Source organism: Columba livia, chromosome Z, assembly GCF_036013475.1.
Source record: "Columba livia isolate bColLiv1 breed racing homer chromosome Z, bColLiv1.pat.W.v2, whole genome shotgun sequence".
Classification (NCBI taxonomy): domain Eukaryota; kingdom Metazoa; phylum Chordata; class Aves; order Columbiformes; family Columbidae; genus Columba; species Columba livia.
This window is the reverse complement of record NC_088642.1, coordinates 21900006-21918628: the sequence shown is the minus strand read 5'-3', so window position 1 is coordinate 21918628 and position 18623 is coordinate 21900006. Positions and strand designations below refer to the sequence as shown.

Genomic DNA, 18623 nt, shown 5'->3' with positions numbered 1-18623 from the left:
TCTGTTGTGGTTCTCACTGAGCATACAACAGCCTCTGCCCATATATGAAACACCCACAGGCTACCATCAGGGTGTCCACAGGCAAAGTGCCTCCTGGGAACAATCCCAAGCTTGTGACAGTCAATGACGTAGGATAATCCTCAGGATAATCCTTGTCATCACCGAATCTACAAGCAGAGGTCTCACTTCCATGTCTACCTTTGCGGTTTTAAGCAGAGCTTGCTTGAGTACCTAACACGAATACTTCAAACTAACCCACCCATTGTTCCCAGCCTAACCTCATGCAGAACTCAGGAGGAACCACTTAAACTTGATTCTTTCCTCCAGCTACTGCAAGAAAACTGCCACTGCAGACACAGGCAAATTCCTTCCTCCTTCCAGTCATGAAATGGCCCCAAAACCTTTCTACAGTGATGAATAGTTATCGAAAAAAACTCAACTTCAAAACAAATATATTTTTTAATGTTCTCAAGCTTCAAATCTGAAGCACTTTGGATGAGCTGGGTAAAGCTCATCACAGTTGGTACTTCTATTTTGAGGAAATTTCAAAATTGATTTAAATTTTAAATTATACAAAACTAACTTTGACTGAAAACAGGATTTTTAAAAACTATTCATGGACAGAATATCTGAAAGGATTTGGGTTGAAATATTTTATTTTAGACTTGTAATTGTATTTTGCATTTCATCTTATTGTTCCTTTTTAGATGTTTATAACATTTCAAAGCATACAGTAGTCACAGGTACTTACAGGTCCTGAAATAATACACGAATAATACAACTGGTACAATCCACATGCAGTAATATTGTAATTCATTTAAGGGAAACCAGATTATTAATTTCATCTCCACTAATTTATGGTTTGGAAAACTAAAATATTTATACACCTTATTGTGTACTACAACTAACAATGAATAGAGGCATAGGTCAACAAAATTAGAAAACTATTTCATTGTTTTACTTCTAAATCTTTGTGGGTAACAGCTAGGAGGTGCTAACTGAAGGGCTGCTTATTTTCACTGTTGATATGTCTCCTATTTGTGTCCCATAGAACAAGAGAAATTTGTTGATGAAATGCCAGCTGTCAGTACTAACATGTCACAGTATAAGGAAATAGGAAAAAAACTTCAAGAAAGACAACTCAAACTGATTCTAAATTGAAGTTTTCAGAAAAAAAGTCTTCCAGAAAGAGAAATTCCTTTGAATTTCTTTTGTTTCAAACATTATTTGATTCAATTCACTAATCTATTAAAAAAAATAATTGAAACAGGATTATATCATTGAAAAAGCTGTTTTCAATAAATAAAGTCTGTCCACTCAGTGGAAACTCATGTGAAACAAAGTTTATTATGGCACATTAATCCTCTCACTGAAATATGGGTGAAATTTGCAGTTGTAAAACAATAAACAGTGACAGGGTCTTTTCTTGTTTCCCTTATTTTTACAGGCTGAATGATGTTATGCATACACCACAGTGGAATGAAGACAACATGACAAATTGAAAGAGGTCAGGAAGTCTTAAATAAAAAACGGTCTCTTTGAAGCATTTTCCAACTCCACCTGCTCAGCAGTGATACATAAGAGAGCAAGAATCTCCCAGCTGCAGCAACTACAAAGGACAAGGGCTTGAAACTGGAAAATCTCAGCTTCTGTCTCCTTGTCCTGTACCTTGAGTAGCAACATCAACATGGAAAACAACAAAAAATTGAGAAATCTTGATAGTTATTGCCCTAAATGAATCACCTACCACTGCTAGGACACTAGATCCTGACAAGAGGAAATCCACTGGATCACCTGCATGCTGCCACAAGGAGCATGTGTGCAGAGACTGCAGGTAGTATGGCCCTATAGAGGTATCACAGTTTGTGACCCAGATCGCAGTGCATAAACCTTTGGAAAGGCTAGCAAAGAGTCCACTAGTCCTTTAAAAATACTACAATAAACACAATTAAAAACAAACAAACAAACAAACAAACCCTCAATATTATAACAATAGTGGGCTCGGACCCACGTGATGTCTTTCTGATGCAGTATATAGCTTGTGTTATGTGTCCCGGGTACATCTGAGGTGACAGTCACTGGGGTATTTATAGCCCAAGGAAGAGGAATAAAGGAGGCAAAGCTCAGCATTTAAGCTAGAGTGCAACACAGTGAATCCCATTAAAAATAGGCACAGTGTCCGTGGTGACTTTATCATGGCTTTTCCTGCTTTGCCTTGGCCCTCCAGATCACAGAAGAGAAGGACAGAGGCGGGAAGCCCCGTTCTCCTCCCCACACTCCCCCACAGCAAGGCTCTGCACCTGGGGAAGGCTCTGACTCTACACAGAAGGAAGGGAGAAAGGAGGAGAGCTCTGCACAGTGGCTTCCAGTTGTGAGAAAGCAGAAACTGTTTGCTTTTTTTTTTTAAGACCTAGATACAGAAAAAAGCTTAAAGCTGTGGATTGTTAAACACTGGAACTACTTTTGGGGAAATCCTGGTGTTGAAGGTTATTGAAAGCAGGGGATGTCATCGTCTCTGAGCAAAGGTCTAGTTGATACCTGTCCTACCTTTGTCAAGAAGAACAGATAAGGAAAATCTGGGTAAGTCTTACAGGCTTGTGTTTTCAGTAATTACTGATCAGAGGCCAGTCTGACTAACACAAGTGCTGTACACTGTACCTGAGATAACTTGGTGAAATATTTCTCCTCATGGAAGCTCTTTCCACTTCCAGTACAAATGTTGTACAGATGCCTGTAAAAAGCCACACCAAGACACTCCACCTGCATAATCTCGGGTGCACTCCTGGAAGTCTGAATCAAAATCTCATGCTCGCATCCCTAAAACTAGGCTTGTGCTTCACCCGTTGAGGCCCCAGTGCTGGAGCATGGCTGCCCTAATTCCTGACATCTCCTCAGCGTTTTGGCCTGGCAGAGGAAAACAGTAGCCAGGCCATTATTCCCAGAGAAGAGGAAGCACTAGGGCTCCCTGCTCAAGCCTACAGCCTACTTTGGTGCAACATTTTCCTGGTTTGGGATTTCCTGGCTGGGCTCGGACCTGCAGATGTGTCCAGTGGCTGGCGGACTGCAGCTGGCCCTGACTGCTGCCACATCCATGCCTGCCTTCTCATCGGCCCCAGTTTTCAAATAATATTAAAAAAATAAAAATATCTCTGGGATGTTTAAAGTAGGTATTAGAAAGCTGCTGAAAACAAGCAACAGCATGTTAGCATGTCTGTGCAACAGGCTTCAATCATCAGTAGGACAGTGTGGATACGAACCAGCGTGCCGAGCGCATTTCCTGGCATACCCTCCAACCCTGTCTCCCTCCATGGTTTTCTATACTGGGAATACACTGGGAACAGCAATAAGTTAAAAAGCCACTCAGCTGACATCCAGCAGCAGCTTTCCAGCCAGGCACCCCAGTGGGTTTGCATGTGCTGCCCAGATGAGATGGACCCGGTGAGCCATGAAGAAAACTCTGCACCAAAGGAAAACTGTGCCATCCAGAGGTGCATTTTCATCCTACCACTGAGCAAAAGCAGAAGCTCACTGTGAACAGCAAGGGCAAGGTCTCATGCCTTCTCCTGCCCTGCCACCTCACAACTCTTCCATCCCTCTCCCTCCAGCCATTTACCTCCACCTTCCTACCCCGGGGCTTCTCCCTCCCCTTTTGCACAGATTTGGGTGTCATGTAAAAGAATTAAACCCACTTCCACCAGGAAAAAAATAAAAAAGGCTGTTCTCTTTCCTCTCGTACATTATGCATCTGAAATATTAGGAAGCACAAACACTGGAGGAGCTCCAGAAAACATGATACTCCAAACACTACTGGAAGCAGAAACAGGAAAACATTAACCAAGTTGATCACACAGAGCTTAAAGTTCCTAAATGAGTCTTAGGCATTGTTGGTGAAAATAAACTCTACTAAGCAAGCTATTATGATTCTGAAATGAAATTATAAAAAAGAGGATAAAAGCCAGCATCGTGTATTTTCTGAACATCTATAACATGGGTAAAATACATAAGAGAACCACATATTGAAGACTTTATATTTATTATTAAAAAATACAGATAATTATATATATATAAAATATATGAATAAAAAAGGCAGTTAAGATTTAAAAATACCAAATAAGCAAATTCAATCAATAAAACTTAGGTATATATTTTCCAGGTGTTTACTTTCCAAAGCTTATTGTCTTCAATGGGAATCACAGCTAAATTTTTCATGCTACTTGAAAAATGTTGTCCTTGAAGTATCTGAATCTCTCTGCTTTATCTAGTACAAATCTATTTCTCACTGATACACAATGCAAAACTGAGGTCTTGAAGAAACAGCTTACTTGGTATAAGAAAAAAAATTCAAGAGGAGCTTCTGAAAAAGCAGTAATATAGAAAAACCTGATAATCACACATATATTGCAGACACACACAAAAAAAAATAAAGTATAAGGAGAACAAAGCTGGCCATGTGACAAGCAATAAATGTGCAGGGTGAGGACAGGACATGCAGCATCTTAGGTTCCCACAATTCCTACAAGTCCTGAGTAATTGTTTTGAAGCTCATTATTGTTGGACACAAATGACCCAGTCATGCCCCAGAGAGTACCACACAAATAAATGTGCAGGTTGGTTATCCTGAAGGTTGTGGCACAGGCCTCATATGGCTACACCACGCAAAATGGTAGCAACCTCCCACCAAATACTCAGTTTCAAAAGATACACGCGGTACTTTGCAAAATCACAGAGAGGATGAGATTTGAAGGCACCTCTCAAGATCACAAAGTCCAAATCCATGCTCAGAGCAGGCTCAACTACAGCAGATTGCTCAAGACTTCACCCAGTTGGGGTTTGAATGTGTCTAAGGATGGGGACTCCATAACTTCTTTGGGCAAGTGCTCAGTCATCCTCACTGTAAAAAATATTTTTCTTATGTTTAAAAGGAATTTCCTGTCTTTCAGTTTGTGCCCACTGTCTCCAGTTCTGTCACAGGGCAGCACTGAGAAAACCCTGGCTCCATCTTCATTACTCCCTCCATCAGATATTTACACGCGTTGATAAGATCACCTCAACTCTTTTACTCTCCAGGCTCAACTGTCCCTCTCAGCCCACCCTTGTCCCTGAGACGCTCTAGTGTTTAATTATCTTTGTGGCCCTTTGCTGTACTTGCTCCAGCATGTCCATGTCTTTCTCATACTGGGAAGCCAAGAACTGGACCAGATCCTCCAGGTGTGTCTCATCACTGCTCAGTAGAGAGGTAGGATCACCTGCCTCAACCTGCTGGCAACACTTCTCCTAATGCAGCCCAGGATGCTGCTGACCTTTTTGCTGCAAAGTAGCATTCACCAGGGCTGCCCCTGCACAGCGATCCTGACTTGACTGGAGAAACCAGTCCACTTGCGACTGTGATTTTACTGAAGGCTGCTGAAGACCAGGTCAGGGAGGAAATCTAGCATCTTCTCAAGTAGCAAGAAATTCTTCTCTGACTCAGTTCCTCTGTAAGAAATGGCATAATTTCACTACCTTCTGCAGTCAGCAGGTCTCTCCATTCACCAGTAGTACCAGTAAAAACCACGGAGGAAATTACTTTTCTCTATTAAGTGACAGAAATAGATGTGTTTTTTAAACCTGAATCCCCACACTAATGTAGTGTGGGACATGGGCTTGTGTCTCTGAAAAGCCAGGAGCAAGCAGTGGGATGTGAACGCTGGGGGAATGACTGGGAGGGATGAAAGCTTCTCTGCTGCAAGAAGCAATGAGACATAGAAATATATCTCAGCATAAATAAAGACCCAATATGTAATGGAACAAGCAGCAAATGACACAGGTGGAGTTATGATGTCCACAAAGCTAGCATGTAATACTCCCAAATCCACCAAAGCACTCCCTGATCCATTTCAGTTTGCAGAGTTCAACCCTTTGGCCCAAACCCTTACCAGGGCTGCCTCACCATGCAAGCCATGCCCTTCTCTTTGCATCTGCTGGTAAAACATCTCTTTCCTGTCCCCTTTTGGCATATTTTAGGTGCTGCCTGGTCCTTTGCCCAGCAGTGGCTTTCTTCCCCTTATATTCTGCAGGTTTCTTCCATCCTCCCTATGATCACAAATGATCCCTTATGACTCCACAGAGGTAAATGGCTTGAATGCTCTCATCTCAGCCTACTGAGGCCCTTAGCACATACATGGAGAGAAGTGCAGTTCTTGACTGTACAGTTCACCACACGATAGTGCTGTGATTATAATTGTTCAATTAAGATGGGAACAGTAGCAACCCACACACAATGGGTTCACACAGGAATAGGACTGTCATGAAACGGGAACAGGAATTAAAAATGTCAGCAGGACATTGGTCTCTGTATTCATGGCTGGAGTATGAGCTGCAATGTCACCATCTCTGTAAATAGTCATCTTCATTAAAAGCCTGTCTATTTTTAGAAACATGTTTTATTTTCCTGTGATTATCCAGAAAGCAGAATATAAAACAGAGCTGAAACATTTCTGTTCCAAGTAACAAATTCTGGCTTCTGCTGTCTCTAATTTAACCACAAAAGTTCTGGTCCTAGATGCTTACTTTCCATTGTTTGCAGTTTGACAGGTTTTGTTCCGTTTTTTTTTTTTCCTAAATGATCTTCTACTTGAAGTTTCTCATGCTCGAAATAATTTAATTTGAGTAAAATTCTCTATAATCATTACCCTTAGGATTTTTTCAGAAGATTTTTGAGCTCAGCAACACAGTATTGGTTTAAACCTTTGTATGTGCAATAATACCTCTGACACATCAGAAGAATCAGAATTCTTTCTCTATTTTAAAGAAGCATGCTCAGCATTCACAAAATGCTCGTTTCCCCTCATTTTAGAAAGATTATTCAAATTGCAAATTTCAAATGTACACAGGTGTTGATATTTGATTGTACCATCATTTTCACAGGTGCCAACAATCTTAACTGAGAGATGCAAAGAACAATTTGACTTGGCATTCTTCCAGCTTTGGAGATCTCTCTGTGTGAGTTACACTAGTGACTGTCCTCTGAGGACACAAGGAAACTCAGAACCCCTCAGCGTCTTTTTATCAGAACAGATACTCCTGACATGGCTGCTATCTACACTGTTATTTTAAAAGTGTTTATTAACTACAAGGTTAATATATATAAATGGAAAAACACCCCATCACCACTTGGTGATACACAGAGAAAACCAGGTGCAGAGTGTGTTAGAGCCTGAACATAGTCTATCTCTTCAAGGTCTAAAAATTATCGAGCATAACTTTTGGGAAGGCTTGAATGAAAGATCTTTTTAAGAAAACAAAGTCAGTGTATTTTGACTATCCAATTACATGGCTAGCTACTCACTAACAGAACAAAGAGTTTCTCACATGGAGTCATAGCTGCTCTCTTCTTTTTGAATAAAAGGCTTCCTGGGTCACTATTCTGTGAATTTCTCTTTCATTGGAGATTGGCATAATGAACTTGCCTCATGAGTAGCCCTTACTCCTGGGTGTAGTTATCCTGTGCTCAGTAGAACTGGTGTGGACTTTCGCACTATACACCTCTCCCCTGGAGAGTTTTATGGATCACCACACACCATATCATTACCTAGGTTTCAGTTAGCCACCTTGTTGTGATAGAGCTTTTCCTCTAAGCCTCCAATTTTCAGTTGTTCGTGCCCTCCTAAAGCAGTTACTTTCAAAGATGAATTCAGCCGTGCTTGTTTTCAGCTCAGCAACTCTGCAAAGTCTCAAAAAATAATGTTCATATTTTGCTGTGGTTGGGATGTTCACGTATGAAATAACTAATTTGATTTTCATGTCTAAGTGTCTTCACTAAAAGTACAAAATAAAAGGAAATAAAGTCTTGCCTATTCTTATCCAAAAGTATTTTCCTTCAGTTGGAATTAATTATGAAGAACAGGTTTTGGGTTTTGTCTGTTATGTGGAGGGTTTTTTAGGCAGATCATTCATTTGCACAGAAAACCACTAGGAAATTTTATTCAAGATCACATCGCTAATAGTCTCCTTTGTGCCTACGGTTTAGAAAGTCTTTTATTACACGATCACAGACCACTGTTGCACATTCACTGATAAATAAAGCACCAAAGTGTACACATTTTAATATAAGAAGTAATAAAGTCTGCAAAGATCTCTTCATGGTAAATTACTCGGATGTCAGGCACCTTTTATATATTTTGATAAATTTTTAATATGATAAAAACTTTCTATAACCTTTTATTTTAGTATTTTACTTCATTATGGCACAAAAGCTGTGTAAAGGTCCTTTAAATCCTAAGTATCCATCATGAAGCAACAATGTTAGCCACCTATTTTATTTTTTTGTTGTTTCATTTTGGTTTTGTTTGTTTGGTGGGTTTTTTTAGTTTGTTTTGGGTTTACTTTGGGGTTGGTTGGTTGTTTTCAGTAAGACCACATGAAAGGGGTAGAAGCAGAATCAGGCATAAGGTTGAGTACCAATATAAGCATGATTTGAGGAACAGGAAACTCCTAAGTGTACTTTCAGCTAACTGATGAGATTGTGGGGCACTGAAGAGAACCCACCCACTGACATTTTCTGGTACTCTCCTGCTCCTCAGGGTGTCTTTTGGCTGTCTGATGCTCAGAATCCCTGCCACTCACAGAAGCCTTGACTAAAATTGGGGTAGATCTGCCTTGAGTACCCTACAGAAGTCCTAGTACTGTCTAGTATGGCATGGTTGGAGAAGGATAAAAGCATAAAACCACTCTAACCGCACTGTGAAAACTGAAAATCTCGTCAGGGAAGGACTGGCAAAACCTCAGAGCAAGTCTCTGACAGCCTCAGAACACAAAAATTTCCCAAGGTTCACTCTAGTGCCTTAACTGCAAAACAATCCCTCTTCTCTGAAGCATCACTGGCAATATCTGGCAATATCTGCTATAGGTATAATTCCACCAATTTTTTGAAACTTCTTGGCTAATTGTACCTTTCTGAACACTGGTGGAAGTCTGTGTAGTAGTTTTAGAAAGGGCATTGGAAAAATGGTGCCCAAGAAAAACATTTAGGGCAAGTTTCTTTCTACAGAGGAAGATAACGACTTCAGGATGGAAAGGACACAACTTGTTTTGCTGGGAGTAAGACTAACTAAAATTGAAAACATACTTGCAAATGAGTGACTAACAGTGACATAATAGGTAACATGCTGAAGTGAAATAATTTAGTCCATTCCCATTGCTGCTTCAGAAGGCATTATGGGAATGCTTGTATCTGCATGAGGTGGTGATGGCACTGAGTGGTGCTCTCAGGATTTACCAGAGTACAGACCCTAGAGGTGCAAGAGGGAGTCCAATCTAAATGAAAATGTCATATAACGTGACACAACTTAAACCCAAATTTGATAAGCACCAAATGCAAATGTAATCAGTGTTTAGTTGATTTTATTGTCATTGAAGGCATCAAACATCTGATAGCCCATGTTTGGCCTGTGTCTGAAACAATTAAAAAAAAAAATTTAACCGTCCCCAAAATAAATTATCCGCATCTCTGTATTAGTTTTAGCTCACTGATACACACCATCTCTGCCAGCCTGGCAACCCTTGCATTAGAAATCGTTCGGCTTCAGACTCATTCCATTTCTCACACACTTCATATTCAGCAGCAGATCAACCTCACTGTTGCACACTTTACATATGGGATTTACTATGGCAGTGAATTACAATTTACTCTATTGTTCAAAATAAACTCTATTAAGCACCTTCTTTCCCAAAGACTGCTGCATTTTCCATATGTGTAGTCCTGATTTTCAAGGTAGTTAGTTTGTCCTATTTTGACACCTAGAGAGGTCTAGACTTTCAAAAGTGTTCCGTATCCAGCAGCTCTTATTATAGTCAGACTTTCTAAAGAATTCAAGTATTGCAGTGCCAAGTTCTTTGGAAAAAAAGAAGAAAATTACTGTAGTGCTGACCAGGGAGCTGGGCTGTTCCGAAAATGTAGCCCTGATATTGAGTGCTACACTCTTGTAAACTCTTCATACTTTAACAGGTCTGATTCCTCCTGCATTTACACACAAAGCCAGTGAAGTCTACTATTATGGACATCTGGGAAATAGAATAGAATACAAGCCAAATTCTTTTTTTATATTAGTTGACAAGCATTATATACATATACATATACATATACATATACATATACATATACATATACATATACATATACATATACATATACATATACATATACATATACATATACATATACATATACATATACATATACATACGCATACGCATACGCATACGCATACGCATACGCATACGCATACGCATACGCATACGCATAAATGAAGATGATTCCTAAGCATGAGAAATTAATATTTTATTTTCTCTGTGCAGACCAGCTCAACAGTTTCAGTTTTTTACAGGGCATGGGAACTTTACACTGATACTAAAACTGGAACAATGCAATATAGTGCAACAAGTTCACAACATGAACATCCATGGGAAAATGGCTAAGTGGTCATCTCTTTCTCCTATAATTCTCTAAAATCACAGAACAATTAAAATGCAATACTATTGTGTTTACTTTAGCATTAGTATTGCACACTGGGACCTAAGTTTAGGTTTTCCAGCCTTCAATGAATTGACTGAAATTTGAAATAGAAGTGGCAAAAATCTATGTCTTTGCAGAAGACAAAAGCAAAAAAAACAACGTGGAAGCAGCAACACAAGTGCCAGCTTCTGGGAGTATAAGATTTAGAGAATCCCAGCCTAATCTGTTCCCAACTACGCAATTTACCACACAGTGTCTAAGGATTTGTTTTAAGCCCTTCCTAAAGTGTCTGTCATCCTGTTTTCTTGTCTCCAGCAAATGTAACTGTAAATAAATGTTCAAATGAGCTTAGCAGTCATCAGGATGTTTCAAATTTGAGCACGATGGCTTTTTTCCCCCTGATATTTAATTTAAGAAGTTGCATTTGTGGGCATTTTACTACTTATTTTTAACTTTGCAGACATATTTCTCACTTTGCTGCTTTCTTGGGATTACAAAAATGATCCTTGTAAGGTGAGCCATGAACAAAAAACCGGGAAAAATGGAGATGTATTTGACAGTTTTTTTTCTTCAGACCCAGAAGACCACCCCGTCAGCTCCCATTATTGAAGATGAACTGGTTTTATCAATTCTGTCTCAATATAGCCTTTTGATTTCACCTCAGTAACAATTTCTGTACAAGTCTGACTTCTATTAAAAGGGCAAAATGAAAGAAAAAAAAATCTTAATGAACTTTTTAGTATCTTATCTCTTCTTCACCCATTAATTTTGGATGTGTGAGTAAATGACAGTTCCCTTTCACTCTTAACCACCTGGCATGTGATACACTGCAGAACAAGGGAGAGCTGTGAACTACCTGGAACTATACCTGTTCTCAGTGTTCTGACAGCAATATTTCACAGTAGGGACCCAGACATGGGATTATTGGAAGCCCTGCAGCTTCAATAGCCATTGGCAGAATGTAGATAGGTTTTAAACCATATACCACTGCACATAAACTCTCTGGGGGATTTCCCTCTTCAAATCTCACTACAAGTGGATTTTCAAATGTTTTCACAGATTCTGAAAAAATTATTCCCATATAAAACTGGCTACTTCTTACAGAGCCAAAGAAGTACAAAAGAAATTATTGAATCCATCAGTGAACTTGAAATAACATAAGTTTTATATATATAAGAACATACAATATGCAATTAACAAAAGTAAGGTAAATGTGATGTTAGCATATTAATTTATCTCCTCCACAATACTACAAAAAATTTGTTTCCAAGCTTTAAACTCTTTTAATTTAATGCACAGAAATACATTTTCCCTAGGTCTGTCATTCTGCCATGATTAGGAGAAACAAGTATGCCAGTATGGTACAGGAATTTTTAAAAAATATTTACATATTTCCATGTCCAACTTCACATATCTAGTATTTTAATGCAAGTTACTGATCACCTCATTCACAACTACCTGTCTGCCCAGTTTCCTCCAGTACTTAATGCTAGCTATTATGATAACCAAGCATCATGGGACTAGATCCCTAAGAGACAAGGTCAAACCTGTAAAATTAGCCATCTGTCCAGTAAGGGCTTTAAGCTCAGGCTGTATTTAAGTATTAAGTTTCCAACTGTACAGGCATTTGTCTTTTTTACTCACATGAGCAAGAGAATGAACAATACTGATTAAAAACAAACAAGCAAACAAACCAACCACCACCAACAACAACAAAAATGCAGAAATACAACTTAACACTTTGGAATTAACACTTTGGAATATATAGAAAAAGGGTCTGAAGCTGCAAACACTTTGTGAACTGACATAATTTACTAAACTTGTTGTATTTTTTCCATTTATCTGATCCTGGTGAAGTTAGGGATAAAAATCAGTGTTGGCCTCAAAGACTCGAGGACACTCCCAGTGTCTGAGATAGTTTTGGGCCTGTATTTTCTCTTAGCACAATTTTTTAAGTATGCAGGATGTCAAACTTCACCATGCACTGCATCCCATCTCACTGTTTACATTTTACTGTTTCACACACTGCAGACTGCAATGCCTGCAAAAGCTGCTTAGAGTCCCAGTTTTTAACTTTCAACCACTAAGGACCACCTTGATCAATGTGCAAAACCCCTGACAGTAGTAGGAACTCTCTTGCAGATCACAGGTAATTCTCAGACAGAAGCAGGACCTTGAAGCATCCCATGTCACACTTGGTACAGAATAACTACATTTTTGGATGAAAGTTTTGCTTCCCTAGCCACTTTTTCTTTCACATTTACTACTCTATGTCTTACGCTATTCACTACCACACACACTTGTCACAGCCAAAGCACAGCCTTGCTGATCAGAAACCTTTTGATTGGCACATAGGTCCACCTGGCTTCTAACTCTGCTCACACAGCACCACAGGTTATGGGCTCCAAGGAAAAAAGGATTAAATGTTTGCCAATTCCTTCCGCAGCAGCACTCGGGTCCTGGTCTGTAACGTGAGTGAACCCACAGGCATCGGGTGGAAAATGGCAGAAAAAAATGGATCGCACACCGATTTTGCAACTTGACGGCTGCCAATGGCACATTCCCTGCCACTGCCTGGACATCCTCTCCTACCCGCGGGTGGGAGGACGAAGCACGGGCTTGCAGGGAAGAGCAGGAGGCAGCGACCACCTCGCTGGGCACCTCGGCCGCCCTGGGAGCTCACGGACGAGTTCACTTCTCACGGCAGAACGCCGAGGAGCGGCCGGCGTCGGGCACTGCCCCCCCACCACTGCCCGGCCAGCCGAGCTCCCCCTGCCCCACTGAAGCCTTCACCCACCCCGCAGCAACACCAGTTATAAAGGGACGAGAAACTTTGCAGGGTGCAAGCGTGGCGCTGAAAGGGCGTCTTCCCACCCTGGCACAGCCGCCCGCCCTACCTTGCCGGCGAGGGATGCTCCTCCGCGGCGCCGCGGCGCATCCGATGCACGAAGCCAGGAGCAGCAGCCAGGCGAGGCAGTGGCGGTGACAGCCGCCGAGCACCTCCATGTGCGCCGCGTTCCCCAGCCGCCGCCCGAGCCGGGGAGGTGTGGGCCGGTGGCCGCGGGCGAGGGGCGCCGCCGCGCGTCCCGTCTGGGCGGCAGGCGGGCGGGGAGCTGGGCTGGGGCCGGCGCGGAGCAGAGCGGCTGGGCTTGTACCCGCGCCGGGCAGGGCCGGGGAGGGAAGGAAGAAAAGGGAGGAGGAGGCTGGGTCCGGCCTTTGATGGGATTACCACCGCCCGTGGGGCGGCCGCGGCAGCGCGGGGCACTGCTCGGCACCTCCCCCGCGGGGCGCTGCCCCCGGCCCCGGCCCGGCGCTGGTGGATGTGTCAGGGCGTCCCCTGCCGGGTGACACCAGTGCCGGCCAGTGCCCCCTCGGCAGACCGGCCCTGCCCGAGGGCTGGACACTCGGGACCACCGCGGGCGCCCTGGGGCGGCGCGTTCCCCCGTCCTCAGCAGAGACCCCTTGCCATCCCTGCCCACGCCCTGCACAAATTGATGTCCTCGGGTCCCTCCCGTGCTACGGGAGCCAAACTCTACCTCTCTACCCAGGGGGCATTGGCTTCAACACTTGGGTTCATGGTTTCTTCCTTTTTTTCCCCCTGGTTTCCCTGAGAGGGACGGGGATGAAGTGGTAGCCAAGTGCAGGGGCGAAGGCGAAGCTAGGGAGAGGATTCAGTGAGGAAGTTGTTGCTGAATTAAGAGGATAAATTAAATCTAATCCCCCCAGATGGAGGCTGAGACCAATCCAGCCACTCAGACTAATATAGAAACTCCTGGGGCGATTAGAGGGGATAGGGAGGGTTGGGGGAGGAAGGCAAGGAGAAGCCACGGAGTTTGAGGATCCCATGGAAAAACAGGAAAGGATGAGCAAGAAGGAGCCCAAACCATCCCTTCAGCGCAATATAGCATTGGTGGGAAAAGAAGCCGGATCTGTTTTGTCCAGTATCCTGTCTTCAAAATTCAACAGACAGAACAAGGTGTGAGAAAATTCTTATGAGGCAAATGTGGGATTATCTACCCTCTGCTTTAGGTCTCATCCTAATCTTGGTTGGTTAGAGATCAGTTTAAACCCTGAAACATCAGAGTTGTTATGTCTCAAGGGTTTGTGTGGGCTTTGTTTTGGAAATGAGGTTCATTTGTTTGTTTTGCTGTTCACTTTGATAACTTTGAGTGGTTTTGATGTCCATATAAATTATGTATGTTTATACAGTCCCTTTTTGAATTTTATTAAATCTGTAACACTAATACTCTGCTCAATTATTTCCAGGCTGTAATTTCATGACATGTGGGGGAAAAACCAGGAGGAGATCAGAGGAAAAGCTGTCTCTCTGTGGAAACAATGATGAGACAGTAAAACAAGGAAAACTATACCGTTTTGCAGTAAGAGACAAGACAAGGAAACGGTGCTGAAGTCCTTTTGGACAGAAGATCAGAGGAAGGGAGTTGGAGCCCATATGCTGTAAAAGCACTGCAAGTAACGCAGAAGGTAGTTAAAGGGGGAAATCAAAATCCTCACAGGAGATGGTGGACAGGACAGTCCTTACGTTCCTCAGAGCCAAGACAAGGAAACAGGAATCTGGTTCCCTCAGAAAGGGCAGCATGTGAGTTACAGGGTGATCTCTGCAAGGAGAGCACACTCAAGGCTCTAGGAATTAGAGGTGAAGAGTAGTACTGTTGGCGTATTTGAGATGCCAGTGGTGTCTCACACCCTGTCAGCCTGATTTGCAGAGCAGTAGGAATTGCAGTACATGTGGGAGAAGTGCAGAGCCCATGGAAGGAATTCCTGGTGGGGTCTGGGGCTGCAGTGCATTGTGTAACTGCAGTTAAGGCAGAGAATGAACTCTGGACTCCACATTTGCCCACAAGTCACATGGGACTGCTGTCTCTTCAGTAAAAGATGGCTAAAAGATCATGGCAAGGTGAGAAGAAAAGCTAAGTCCTTCCTTTATATATGGTCCAAGCAATTGTTATTTGTACAGCATGCTGTCATCACATACATTGCTACTTCTGATTTTCTTCTTCCTTGATCTCCTTTCTTCCTTTTTTCATTCCTGTATCTCTAGTGTCTTCTCTCCTCTTTTTTTTCTGGCAATACTCATATTGGCCACTGTTGTAGTTCATCTTTTCCCTCACCTATCAATCAAGAGGCCAAACTGATTGGATCACAAAAGTTCGTACTGCTGAGTTTCAGGCAGGTGTAAGATTCAGACAGATTTTGAAAATTTAATTACAGTTTTGGAAGATTATCTGTGCAGCCATGCAAGCTGAAAGCTTGTCTTCTGTTAGGATGGAGTGAGATTTTCAGTTCTGGGCACATGAACAGGTGCTCTTCTTGAAAATTCTACCAGCAAAGGTAATCCATCACAAGCCCATTGAACTCTCTCTAAATGAGAGATGAATCCCAGTGGCTTTCTGACTGTTACGGTTTTTACAGTCTTCTCACTGGCATAGTCCCCAGTTATCTTCCAGTAGCATACTGTTTAACATGAATAACGCTTGGCAAACATTTGTTATGGCAACCTCTCTCCAGAGGGAAAAGCATTTTAGTGGAGTTTCTAGAATTAAAACTTAGAAGAACATTTAAAAGATAAATGTATGCCTTGCTGTTCATTGATCTAGGACAAGGTATGAGAAGTGAAGTGTACCACATACTTCTGACAGCCCTGAGTTTTGGGAAGAATTAATCTGCCAGTCTCAGACCAGCCTGAGATACATCATCCTCTCACAGATGAAAAAATTAACTTTATCATGGAGGACTCCATGTGCCAGAGTAGCACAGTTGTTACTAATGACACACCATGGCTGCACAGTCATCCGGTTACTTCTCCTTGTCCTCGCCTGAAACATTCTTTGTCTGGATTCGGCTTTAATCAGTGGTCTGTGATTTGATCCAGTCCCAGAACTGTCTTTGTGCTAGTGATGAGAATTCTTTGCCATCGAGAGTAAGTATAGTAGATCTGTAAACTATTCATCATGTTTCTGGTTCAGTAGTGGTTGTATATAATTGTTGATAAGGACTGAGATGCAATCCTTTGGAAGTCCATAAGTCCAGGTGTTTAGTGATGGTGGGAGCAGTTTTCCATCATTATCTGCTGAACGTTCTCCACTGGAGAAGACACTTGTTCTAGACCTGTTTTCAGGTCAAATATTCCATCCTTTCATCACATACTGTAGCTGTGGGTTGGAATTGGGCTCCGGTCCACATAGTTTCTTACTCTGGGAAGCAAAGAGATACAACACAGAGCACAGACTTTTTCCTTCGTATCTCTTCTCTAAGAGGCAACACATGGCCCTTCTCTGCATGCAGGAACAGGAATGCTAGGAATGATGTCCTGGGAAAGCAGGAGAAACAGTCTCATACTTCGGAGTACCTAGACCCTCCTAAAAGCTCTACATGCAGAAGGGTTGTCTCTATTCAGCTTGCAACTGCGTTACACTGGTATGTCATGCATGGTTTGCAAGTGCTGAAATCAAGAGCCATCCCTTTTCTTTGAAGAAGCAACAGATAAAAATAGAATGAATGTAAGGCAGCAAATGTTCAAACATGGCCATAGGCTCCCTTTCAGGTTTTGGAGGTCCAGCATAACATGAATTCATTTTGGGGCTAAACTTCGCAGCTGGTACATCAAGTCTCATGGTGAAACAAATTGTTTTTAGCAGATATCTAGACTGCTATTCAGTCATAGTAAAAAAATCAATCCCTACAATTATTTTCAACACTTCATTTTACAATAAATCACTGAGGAAGCAGTTTGCTGTTAAAGGAGCTGAAGCACAGTATTTACCCCAAAACCATTTGGTAAAAATGAGGAAGCTTTTTCTGTGGTCAGGTAAGTGAGCAGATGGAGGGACTGGAGAGTGTAGGAGCCTGGCCAGTGGGGTTAGCAGGCTTTTCCACTGTGATTCATGGCAGGAGAGGAGAAAACCACATCTTTGCCTTGGGGCTTGCCTTCACTTAAAAGATATTTGGGATAAAAGAAGAGTTTGAATTTGTAACATTTTTCAGAGTAGCTCCATATGTGGACATGTTTAGTCCAGAATAAGTTTAAAAGAAAACCAGTGAAGAAGTCTTTTGAGGTAGAAGTATAAAAATTGAGGCAAATATGATGAAATGGGCATTTTATATCTTTATAGTTTTTTTTACGACGACACTGTAGGGCTCTATTTAGGAAATAAGGTATCAGTACATTTTCAAAATTATGAAGAATGGATTTTTATCTCTTTAAATAGAGGCTCAAAATTTCTGTTTTTCTCCCTCTTTTTCTCCTTAATAATCCACAACTTTTTAAAAGAAAAATGCTGAATACATGGCATTGTGCCAATTTGTCCATAATCCGCTATAGACTATTTTCAGGAATTTTCCTCTTGAAAGAAGTGCATAAAGACTTGACCTTTTAAGGTCCTCTTAGTATACCAAGGTCATCCTACCTATTTTACCATCCTGATATTCATTCCGACATAAAATACTGACTACAAGTTATAGCAATCTAGGTATGTGATATATAGAATTATAGAGAAGTGAAGGTCTTTTTATTGACTCTGGTAACTTCATAAATTTGCTGAAAATATGAACAACCATTAACTTAGTAGTTTTCAAATACAAACCTCGTAAATGTAAATGTAACTGAAAGGCAGCAAACTTTATTTTGTCAGGTCACATTTAGTTTTATAGCAATACCAAAAAAAGTCACAGTAATTTGTATCTTACTGTAATTTAATTAGAAAAGAGTAATGTTTCATGAATGTATGTATTTGTCACTTCTACTAATCACTGTAATTAATGATTGTCTAACTAGTAACAAAAAACAGATAATTAGTTACATTGCAGTATAATAGCTGTTTACATTCCTTATATCATTTATCACTTACAAAATGACATAGATGTGCATAGAGTGCATATTACAACATGGCATCTAAAGTCATAACTCTTCTGCAAACCCTGTTTCTTTCTGTCTTAACTGAGTAGAGTGTCTTGGATAGGACTGTTTCTGATTTGAACAGAGGATGGTAATGGAGAATTTTGTTGCCTAGAGCACCCAGGAAGCCTACAACACATGCTCAGAGCACCCTCATAATTAGGATTTATATGCATGAAAAAGTGGCCTTATAGCCAGCATACATCCGAATAGGTC

The 18623-nt window shown here is 41.4% G+C and overlaps 1 protein-coding gene across 6 annotated transcripts in view; it reads right to left on the bottom strand.

Moving 5' to 3' along the window:
* The window catches only part of EGFLAM (EGF like, fibronectin type III and laminin G domains), a 123446-nt gene that overhangs the window by 63472 nt on the left and 41351 nt on the right, over positions 1-18623 (bottom strand). For 2 of the 6 annotated variants that reach the window (XM_065047592.1, XM_065047593.1), the window contains exon 1: positions 13390-13718. The exons of 2 other annotated variants lie outside the window; for them this stretch is intronic. In XM_065047592.1, coding sequence (XP_064903664.1) covers positions 13390-13498 — 109 coding nt within the window. In that variant the 5' untranslated portion in view covers positions 13499-13718. Of the gene's footprint in view, positions 1-13389; positions 13719-18623 lie in introns of those variants that run through there. 2 more of the 6 variants (XM_065047594.1, XM_065047595.1) reach the window with 2 other exon arrangements.